The sequence below is a fragment of the Saccostrea echinata genome, unplaced genomic scaffold (genome assembly GCF_033153115.1).
Source record: "Saccostrea echinata isolate AGI-Se365-2 ecotype Australia unplaced genomic scaffold, CSIRO_AGI_Sech_v1 ptg000054l, whole genome shotgun sequence".
Lineage (NCBI taxonomy): Eukaryota > Metazoa > Mollusca > Bivalvia > Ostreida > Ostreidae > Saccostrea > Saccostrea echinata.
In genome coordinates, this window is record NW_026889803.1 from 49,917,147 (window position 1) to 49,928,964 (window position 11,818).

The 11,818-nt window shown below is 32.1% G+C and overlaps 1 protein-coding gene across 3 annotated transcripts; it reads right to left on the reverse strand.

The window, feature by feature from the left end:
- Window positions 1–1,017: 1,017 nt before the first annotated feature.
- LOC133172506 (uncharacterized) lies at window positions 1,018–6,176 on the reverse strand. Of its 3 annotated transcripts, none has more exons than XM_061307399.1 (3): window positions 6,011–6,176; window positions 4,706–4,924; window positions 1,018–3,136 (listed from the first exon to the last, which is right to left on the reverse strand). In XM_061307399.1, the coding sequence occupies exons 1-3, from the start codon at window positions 6,053–6,055 to the stop codon at window positions 2,366–2,368; spliced, it is 1,035 nt and encodes a 344-aa protein (XP_061163383.1). In that variant the 5' UTR covers window positions 6,056–6,176; the 3' UTR covers window positions 1,018–2,365. The 3 variants fall into 3 exon arrangements, with proteins under 3 accessions (XP_061163383.1, XP_061163386.1, XP_061163385.1); XM_061307402.1 differs by lacking the exon at window positions 6,011–6,176 and adding an exon at window positions 5,780–5,904; XM_061307401.1 differs by lacking the exon at window positions 6,011–6,176 and adding an exon at window positions 5,116–5,230.
- Between the last annotated feature and the right edge of the window lie 5,642 nt (window positions 6,177–11,818).

Sequence of the window (11,818 nt, forward strand, 5' to 3'; positions counted from 1 at the left end):
TTTTATTTTATAAAATTGAACTTCAAGTACGCCTTACATTTAAAAAGCATACATGCTTCGAATAATTATGCTTTTTGTTTAAGGGTTTGAATTATAGCTTTTGTTTTGAACTAAAATATTTTTGGTATACATTTATTTTCTTTTCAGTGCTAGCATACATTTCAGTAAAATCAAGTCCTTTTAGTATACAATCCTTGTTGCCAGCTTATGTATGGCAGACGAGTACCCCCGTCAAATATGCCACAATATTTACTGTACAGTACAGCTTACACGTTGTCTTTTATACTGCACATACACTTATAATCCATATTTTGTTTTCAACAAACAAACAACATACATATAAGGCAATGATACACATATATTTCTATATAATTATACAGTAAAAACCAATGTAAAGACATAACTTGAAATGGACAAGTGTGTGTGTGGATGAAGTTTTTAGGTGCCAAATATAATTTTCTTTTAACAATCATAAAGCTTCTTTCTTTTAAAAAACCTTACTTAGAAATCTTCATATCTAAAATTACTTGATATTCTTCGTCAGTGAAATTGGTGCCTGGCAATCGATTAACACGAACACACATTGCTTACGTTCGAGTGCAAGTGTCATCGCACCATGAGCTTAGTTCTTCTTTGATGACGCACTCAGGACTGTTCGATTTTTCACTGCTGACGTCATTTTCTAAGTTCTTCTCACTTTTGTTCTCAGATTCCCACGTCAATAATTTTTCACGAATTCCATCTGTTATAACACCGCCATCAACATCCGAACAGTGGTGCTTATACTGCAAAAAATGTATACATTATAAAACAACAATTTTCTTTAACCATACTGGCAAAAGTTAATGTTGTCATTAAAAAAAGAAAGAAAGAAAACGAAGGAAACAATAACTTTTTCTGTAAAGAAATAACGTTTCTGTCAATCTCAAACTGCAAGACGACAAACATCCTTTTTTTTAATACCATTATTACTTTAATCAAATACACCACTAAAACATGCAAATAAAAAAGAAAGAATTTTCGATTTCATAGGTTTATTAACAAATGCAACAGAATAGCAATAAATAAATATATGAAAATATATCAATCTGCCCTAACTATTACAATTAAATTCAGTATAACAAATTTAACATAACAATTTTCACTGGGTCTTTTATAACACTAAAATTCATACACAACGTACAGTCAGAACTTCAAATGGTTTTATTATCCTAATATAGGAAGCCATGCCCGCATGGATTAAAGCAATTTGAGTAAGATATCAAATTGCACATAGAAAAAAATAATTTGCAAGCAAATAATTTCCTGAAATAAATCATTGAGCTAATGCACATTTTCAAACGCGTTTTGTATTTGTTAAAACGGTGATATTAATAATGATAAAAAAAATATATCGATTAATTTATGTGCGTAAGTAACGGCAAATTTGATGCTTTTTCTCAGAATCAAATTCCATCTTTTCAGTCAATTTGACTTACTTTATGACGTCATGTAGATTATCATTTTAAATTGTTTTCAATTTAGCTTTTAGAGCCAAGTAAAATAAGTTTGCTGCCTGTCCTGAAGATTAAAACACCTCCATAATTTTCATCAATATTAAAACTATACATATATGCTTACGTGACTAGACAATACTGCAATTTGTACAGGTTAATAAAAAATATATTTGATGTTTACAATAATTGTACGCAATGGACACACAGACACTAAAGAACTATACTAGTAATATTGGTAGGTATTTTCACATACATATTCACTAAAATGATCTAAATTTTACAAAATCTAATATGAACGACAGTCATGTTCTATCATTAAACTAATCTTTCTTAAAAGCACCATGGTTATAGCATGAACATAAAGCCTCGGTACAAAAAGCTTAAATAAATATTTGTATCCAATAATAACACTTATTTTCAAGATTAATACATATTAAACATAATCCAAATAAATTACACTTTGATATAACATATTAAACATGTGTACACTCTAAGTTATACCACTCCCAACCTCAGACAATGGCAATTTTAATCTATAAACATTATCAACATCTGGCCCTATAGTATCACTTAAATGGATGTCATTCATTTTATCCTCAGTATATAAATTAGTCACGCAGCTATATGATTAAAAAATGGAGTGCAGAACGAAAACGGTTCTAAATTTCCCTCACAGGGTAGTTTTCGCCACGTTAACAATGGATTTCCATTCAAATTGTTTCCTTTTAGAATTTAGATTCTAATAGTAAACACAAAATTTCCATTTCATATTGAACTGAATCGGTCTGGATGATCCACATATTCAATATCAATGTTAGTCAGATTAGTAAACACTAAGAGGTACATCGTCGCTAGTATATTGTTCAGTTTCACAATCCTTCGACATTCATTTCTTCCAAAATGGTAGGAAGCACTGGGGTGCTGGGTACTATGGAATCCGAAGGAATCCTCACCATACCTCCACTTCCTGTTGTTTGTATATGAGGTTTCGAAAATCCGGGGTCCATGAAAGCCTCGTCTCCTATGTCAAGGGGTGCACTGGAGTCCCGCAGAAGGGACAAATATGACATATTTCCCCCAGATTTGCTCATCAAGCTCTGTGACATTGCTGGAGCCACCGGATTTCCACAAGTAACTTGATTTTCTAATGTTATGGCGCAGGTGAAAGCTGGTGAAATGGTATCGAGTGATGCGGTGGTCGTGTTAGGTATGTGGTTCTCATATTCATTTTGAACAGGATGAGGTTGCTGGTTGCTCATTGCCAGCTGTCTGTCCAAAAATATCCCTTTTTCCATGTGCGCTTGAAGAGGGTAATGCTGAGTTTGCAACACTGGATTTATGAAGTTTGAGTAGGTTACATTACAATCCCCCACTGCATGGTTATATAATGGATACTGGTCTATTGAGGAGTTTCCAGTGGTTGGTACTTCGCTGAAACATCCTACTACATCTGGGTCTTGATGGTGGTACATGTCTTGCAGTCCTTGTTGGCTACTTGTGGTGTTTGCGATGACATCAGGCGTGGGCATGGGAATAAAGGAGGCGCTAGAGATTTCCACTTTTGTCATCGCATTTGCTAGTTCTTTCAATAATTGCTCTGGAAGTTTTCCTTGGTCAAGATCAATGCAGTACTGTTTGTACTAAAGACAGTAAATAATAAAGAGATATAGCCTTTGTTATGCTTCACATCTTAGCACTAAACGTCTTGGGTTAAATTGTAATATGGAGATTATAACATACGGCTAAAATGAGTAAATTTCAGTCTATAGGTAACCTCATGCTCTTGTTACACGCTGCACAAGATCGACAACTCCTGCAGCTCTACAGACTTGTAACTTTTCATTGCCTCCCTTCACAAATTTAACCACAGGACTAACTTCATTATTTAATTAACTTTTACCATTTTGATTTTGTTTATTAAAAATAAAACTGAGCTAATGATTCAAGATCTGTATTTTTTTTTTATCTGCTGTCAATTTGCCTTGTTTCAATTTTTCCTCCCTGAAATCATTTTGTTAGCTTAAAAACCTCTGACATCACTGAAATGAACAAAACATAATGACATACCAATTTAAATTTCTTAAAATTGACAGAAAAAAAATTTATACGTGACTATAGGCATACAGATACAACGGGAAGACAATTCGAGATACAATGTAATATTAAGAACTGCACAGATCAATACTAGTGCCGTATGTTTAGTGGGTCGTCTGCAATGTAAACAGCTGTATATATTATAAGGAGAGGTTGTTTACCTTTCATTGACACGAATAAAACAATATCGTTTAACAATGATAAATTATGCTCATCAAGAAGGGACAATGTTTGAGTTCAAACTGAATGGTCTAAGTATCAGTTCGACTGTTCGGACGGCCAATAACCTTTCATTTTCTAGAACATTCCGAAAAGTGTTTGTTTGTACAGAGTACACGGGCACCCAGACTGCTAGTGCTAAAATGTTCAACAAGGTCATCTCATTGACAATGGCGTCATGGTTGAGTAATTCCAAGGTAGTTGATATTCGATAACAAAGTACAGTGCAGGGCGGATCCAGGACTATTATAGTTCATGTACTTTTCAAAGGGACCATGCAGTAAACAAGGAAACAACCGCGGAAACTAGCATGGAAAATGGGCGGGGTAGATCTGCACATATCTGTTAAAGACATAAAGCATACCCCGTGTCACACCATCCTAAGCTACTGGATCCGCCAATGCAGAATGAACAGCAAGACAAATATATCTTCTCACTCATATTAGTAATTTTTACATCATTGAAAAGCCTATGCACTGTTGACTAAGTCATTTTTGTTTGAAGTATATTCTGGGCAGCTAAAATATAGAATCCGGATGAAGACAAAGTCTAATTGTATATAGACAAAGTCTAATTGTATATCTTAGAATTCATATTGTATATAATTATATCTTAGAGCAAGTTCAATCTATCTAACCAGTGGTCTAAAATAAAGGGCATGCAGCATGTCAGAACCGTGCAGTGGGTAGTCATGAGGAGAGGTGCCTCATCATACATTATTTATAAATACATCTATACAGCAATTATAGTCATCAATAATATAAATAATCAAACACCATGTTTTAAACATCCTTGTACCCATGTCCACTTGACTACTTAGTACTATATATACGTGTAAATCTGTTACATCTTACTGTATGCACTAAAACACTACCTAACAAGTCAACAGTACTTACCAATTCCAGCTCTTCTCGGAGTTTAAAGATGGCTTGTTCTCTGTTGCTGACCAAGTCCTCAAGATACTGGTATCTCAGCTTCTTCCGTGCACGACACTCACGTGCACTCTGACGACTTCTTTCTAGTTTCACTTTCACATCCACTTTATTTCCACGCCTTCCAGGTCTCCCCCTCCCGTTCCGCCTCTGAGGCCTGTCTGTTGACATCTTTTTCATGTCCTAGTTGAATGAAAAAAATATTGTAGCACACACTTTTTTTCCAGATATAAATAAGTTTTGATATAAAATCTGTTAAATTATTTAGGTTATACAACATTCTTTATTCTACGAAGACTTTTGTTTTTATTCGGCATCGAAACTTTTTTTTTTTTTTAAAAAAAAAAAAAAAAGAATAATCTAAATAAAATTACCATTTAACAATGAAATCAATTCCTTATAAAGATAAATCAGTTTTAATTCTATTCCTGTCTTTAGTATGCACTATAACACAGTCTACAGAAGGTCCGACCCTTTCGGCAGGTAAACACAAATAACGAAAGTCAACTCTTGTTTACTGCCATATATTTTAAAAACATTAATTAGGTACCTTAAAGCAATGACACGTGATTGTATCTAATTATTACATTTCAATTCACGTGATCATTAAAAAAAACAACACGTGTTCAACATAGATGTCAGAGAATATTCTAGAACTTTGCCCTATATAATTCGAAAACATCACATCTCTGTACTATTCAGGGGTCATATGCCAATGTTACAACAAAAAAAAAAAAAAAATCATTCCTGCGATTTTTTTCTTCTGTTTATAGCGCCAAGACACATTCGACTTTTGGGTACATGAAAGTATGTACCCACCCACCCCTCCTCTGTCTTTTTTTTTTATTCTCATAAGACATAATTGATATGTGGACATAAATTAAAAAAAAATTGTCAATAAACATTCACATAAACTGTCGATTTTTTTTTATACGGAAAAACACCGAAAATGCAAGAATTTATTGAGCTATGATACTACATATCAAACTCTTGCGCAATCTCTGTCAAACTATGATGCAAGGCATATTTTGATCCTACCTTAAGCCTCAGAATGAATTTTCTAACAAATTCCGTGACCACAAGTTTTAAAAATTACAACATATATCCACTAAATGAAACAAACAACCGATTTCCCTGTTAAAAACGTCCAACTCAAAACGTATTGGTTCCACAATAACTTTGAATGTTTGTAAACAAAAATCAGCTGTGCTACTGCGCAGTGGCAATGAAAGGAAGGTTATCCCCGATTACAAATTGAACGTTACTTACTAAGTCCTCCGTGGGTTGAATATGATTTAAGTCTTCCTCGCTCATTCAGATCTTTTTCACTAGAGCACCAAAAACAAAGTGACTCAATATCTCACTGACATTATTTTTTCATCTTTGTTTGCACTCGACACTATCTTTGAACCGAAGGCATTGACTGGTTAATCATAACAAGTACGCTATTTTTAGAACTGTCGCTGTGACGTCAAATTGTTGTTTTCTCAATCGAGATTGTTCTTGTGCAAGCTGGATTTTGGCCTTGATCACGATGACGCATGATCCGAAGTTTTTCACACATTGATAGAATGTACATAAACAATTTAGAGGTATGTTGTTTTTGTTGATATTTATTTTTTATGAGTCACTCCCCCGATAGAGAGAGAAAAAAAAATAAGAGGGGGTGTATTTATTTTAAATGCTAATGGTAAATCAATACAAGAACATCAACAAAGACAGCGGGAAAATCAATTAATGTAGGAACATTTTAAGTTGATATTTCTTTTAAAAGACATTGTATACATATTAGGGTAAATTTAAATATTAATATACATATTAGGGTAAATTAAATATTAATTAATATTTATTAAAAATCAAATAATTATTTAAACATCGATTTTGATTTAGGTCACATGAACCGAAATCACTGAAGATTTCTAAAGATTTATTGAAAAATTTATGAACAAATTTATCAATTCTTTCTGTCTGACTCTTTATCAATTTTGTTCAAATCATGACCCCTGGAGGAAAGTTGAGGCCACAATGGGCCAATGTTTATTTGACTTTATTTCAGTAAAATGTACTTTGGCTGGGGCCATACACAATTAAGATAGGCCCAAATTATCAATTTTGAAGAATTTATACAGAAGCCAGCTAGGATTTTGTTATTTTGCCTCGAAAATTTTGTCAACTTTGCAATGTAGATTAAGATCTAACAATTTTAAACACCCTTTTGAAACTGGGAGATGGAATGGTACTCCAGAGAAATTGATTTTAAGCATTGTGTGACCTTTTTTAAGATTTGTGACAAGTTTCATTGTGTTGTTGAATGCACACAAAAAGAAATAAAAGAAGCTAGATTAAGATCTATATACATCAAATGATATCAAAAACAGGCCCAAGTTTATTTCACGCATCTCTTTTCAGCAACAGGCTGTATATTGGAATTTTAAAAAAAAAATGCAAATATCTGTTTATTATAAAAAGAATCAAATGTAGAAATAACCGATTTATATTAATATATGAAATACAGTACTACATGTATTTATAATATATGCATGTACTCCCTCTTATTCCTTGCTTGTTCTTATATATTCCTACTTCCTCTCATTTATCTATGTTTGTACATTTATTGTCATTGTAGTTTATGAAGTGCATGCAAACAATTTGCAAAATTAATATGTAATTGTCTTCATATTGTGTAAAATTAGTTTTATTCTAATAACTATTTATATTGAAAATAAGCCTTAATTGTGTCTCATTGTGGAAAGAGAATTTTAGTACATTAAATTTTTTTTCTATGATTGTAAACCTCACATGTAAATATGTTTACAAGTTATGAAATAAAGAAACATATGTAATTAGAGAAATTTTGTTTGTCATTTTATGTTTACTATATTCTTTCTCGTAGAAGTGTAATAGAAACAGTAAGAGAAATGAGAATACGTACCTTATCATGATAAATTCGAAAATTGTTTTTTACATGTAAGTAGTGGTTCCTTTTTAATCAACAAGATATTCAATAATTTATTACATACATTGACATACACAGTCAACTAACCTCAATGTGTTCCAGATCATTTTTAATTTCTTACACAAAGAAAGAAAAGCGACCCCAAAATAAACAAAAATGATAAATAAATAAATATTGATTACTATAAGTATTCCCTTTTCTCGCTGCTCCTCTAATCTCAGTCCTGAGACTTCCCACAAGCCTATCCTTTACTTAGAATAGAATTGATCAATGATTACCATGTAACTACAGATCTGATGACGTAATTATTTCACGTACGTGAAGTTTGATAAAAAAAAAATCGTGAAAATTTCGGGCGTCATATACGATCCATATTTTGATAATGCACTGCTAATATCCCATCCTGGACATTCCCCTATCACATACAACTTAATAGATCCACATATCTACAATGTGAGGCGAATAGTTCAGAATGGGTTTTAGCCTTAGACCATAACCTCGTTCCTTTGAGAGAGAGAGAGAGAGAGAGAGAGAGAGAGAGATGCTAAATGGAAGGAATTAGTCCTTAATAAAATTAACCTTATTCCTTCTAGGACTGGAAGAAAAATATTGTTTGTTCTTAGTCAAAATGTCAACATGCTAAATGATGAATTAATATCTACTTGTCCTTTGTTGCTGAATCCTCGCATGATACCGTCAATTAATACGTGGGAATGGATTAATGGCTGAGAGTTCTTACGCTTGTTGCAGCACATATACAAGTTGATTCAGACTCAACGTTTTACCTTTAACTGACAATTGTGTTCGCGTGATCAAAATCAGGTAAGTGATATTGTTAACTCTCACGTGAGTAGTAGCATTTTAATCATGATTAACACATATTTAGACAATATGTATCACCATTTATCCTAATCAAGGCGACTCCTTAATGTAAGTAATTATACAAGGAAGAAAAAAGATTAATGTTTACGGAATCATGCACTTACAGTGTACACGTATTTATAAACATTATGAACTCTTAGAACATATCAGAATGGAGTCTTGTCGACATCTAAACAGAACTGGAAGACAAGTGCACTCACACTCCCTAGTGTTATATAGACATATATTCTAATGAACTTCACCTTGTTCCTGTCACGGGGATTTTACTTTGTTTAAAAGATTGTCTTTTTAAATCTAACTGGATTTTTACAAAAGTAAAGCATCGCCAACATTTTGGAATTCCAAATTAATGATAATGAAAAGCACGAGGGTAACAAATACAGAAGCTATTCAAGCACAAGTTGTAGGACATTTATTCAATCTATCCAGCCTATGCAACTCTATAATATTACTCATAATTCTTCTCTGCTGTTTACGTATGCTTAAAAATGTTATATCTCTTCTTCTAGACTGATTTAAGGAAACTAACAATCTTTGTACCAAAAATTGAACAACATCGAAATATGTTAGAGATTATTGCTCAATATTTGCCCTATGGGCTTTGATAGGGGCACTTCATAAGGAAAATACTTAACCTCTTTATAGAGGAAAAAAATAGAGGAAAAAAATACGAAAAGCAGTGGCAAAAAAGTGACTCAGCGTTGTGGTTCAAGGTTTATTGTAGATTATCTTCTCTTGGAGGACAACTTCGTTTAAAATGATTGCTTTCAAATAATGGAATTTTTTAAAATAGGAAGATATTTTTAATGGCATGAAGCATAGGACGGATCCCTGAATACATTAGAGGTTGAATCAGGTGCCACAGAGGAGTAAGCATACCATGTCGACCGCTCCCAGCCACCGTGAGCCATATGTTATGATCGCTTAAACGAAGTAATCCGTAGACAATTCAATAGGAAAATGATGGCTTATATGAAAACATCAGTCGGCATTTTGAGATAGCGGCAAATTGTATACATTTGCATATAATCATGGTATTGATTATAGAATTTGCGAAATGTTGACTTTAGAAATTGTCGATACTCTAGTACATATATGTACCATCAACTATTTCGTCAGTAGCTGCCTCGATTAAGAACTTGTATTTTCATAGAACATGCTCTTGAGTATCGAATGACACGCTATGCAAGTCATAATTGTATTTTGCCACCTAAATAAGGGACATTGACAAAAGAAAAGTTGAAGTCATATTGTGTATCATAAAGTTTGTATCATTAGTTTGCCATCAATATTTTTCATAGTAAAGCATTCATATATAAAACAAAACTAGACTCTCCCTAACAAAAAAATACTATAGTAAACTATAGTAAACTCTAGTAAACTATAGTTTACTATAGTTAACTATAGTACCAAAGTAAAAACTTTAAAACTTTGATTTACTATAGTGAAAACTTTGAATCTTTGATTTACTATAGTGAAAAATTTGGAACTTTGATTTACTATAGTAAAAACTTTGGAACTTTGATTTACTATAGTGAACACTTTGGAACTTTGATTTACTATAATGAAAACTTTGGAACTTTGATTTACTATAGTGAAAACTTTGGAACTTTGATTTACTATAGTAAAAACTTTGAAACTTTGATTAAGTACGATAAATCCCGTGGAATTATGTTTTTGATTCCCATTCTTTACATTTTATGATATTTCAAGTTAAAGATTCATAAAAGCTTCAGAGAACATTTTAAAAACCCGAGCCCTTCCCTAAAAGAATAATGTACAAGATATGAATTTTAATGTAAAGGTTGTCGCCTGCGCCGATAAATAAGCAATATTTATTTCATTGTGTTTAATTTAAATGTTATGCAGATGTACCGTAAGTATTATTTATGGAGAAAAATAATATATTATAAAAAAAAAATGTGTCATTTAGAATCAAAATATCTGCTTCATCAACTTCAGTCAACATGTTTTTTTTTTTTAATTTATAAATGTAAATATAACATTTGAATTAACTACTTTGTATATTTAAATAAAGATGTACAACAAAAACCAGCCCCAACCAACCCCATATCCACCCCTCCCTTAAAACGGCTAAATAATCAAAAAAATTAATAAAAATACATAAGTTGTTAAACTAATGAAAAAAAACTTTGAAACTTTGATTAGGTATAGGGAAAACTTTGAAACTTTAATTAACTATAGTAAAAACTTTGGAACTTTGATTTACTATAGTGAAAACTTTGGAACTTTGATTTACTTTAGTTAACTATAGTAAACTATAGTTAACTATAGTTTACTATAGCATTTTTTGTTAGGGCTGGTGTCTTTTATTGTGAGGTCAGTGGGATATATCAAATCAACTGATGAATGAGAATGAATATTGTTAATTGAAAATGCCGTCGATAAACACACTGTACATATATACAGTGTATCTAAATACCGAATTGAAGACAAGACCAAAGATGATTTCTTAAAATATTCTTAAGAGCTAAGTGTCATTTTTGACAATTGTACAGATACATGTGTCAATGCATTTGAGTGCTTCTGTTGAATAAAGACAAAAAATCTTTTATTTAAAATTTTTATTTCATCGGCTTTATTGTGATTGAATGCAGTAGAACAAATATAAATCTAATCGAAAATTTGAGGACTTTAATTAAATTAACATTTAGTCGCAACATATAAGCAGCGACTAAGTGGATGTAACCCTCCATGAGCTCGGAACGGCGTCATGAACGTGTGTGACTAGGACATTTTTTGTAAACTACGTTGATGTTCTATTACCAAAACCACTAGAATTTAATCCTAGATGTAGTAATATTGGAAAAATACATCACATTCATATAAAACAATGCATCAAAGTAATGGTGTAACGATGAATTACAATCACTGTGATATCGTAACAATGTGAAGCAGTAATATCGTAACAACATATTACAGTGATATCGTAAAGTACATTGTTGTAATATTCTAACAAAGAATTACAGCAATATCGTAACACTACATGTCGATGATGTTGAGACAAAATATTGTAGTAATATTATCGTAACAATGAAAAACAATGATTTAATGACATTGGATTACAGTAATATCGTAACTATATATTAAAGTGATATGGTAACAATAAGTTGCAGTAATATGGTAACATCACAGTAATGTTTGAACAATTTATAACAGTGATATCGTAACAAGGCTTCGCAGTAATATCGATACATTACTGTAACAGTGAAATGGTG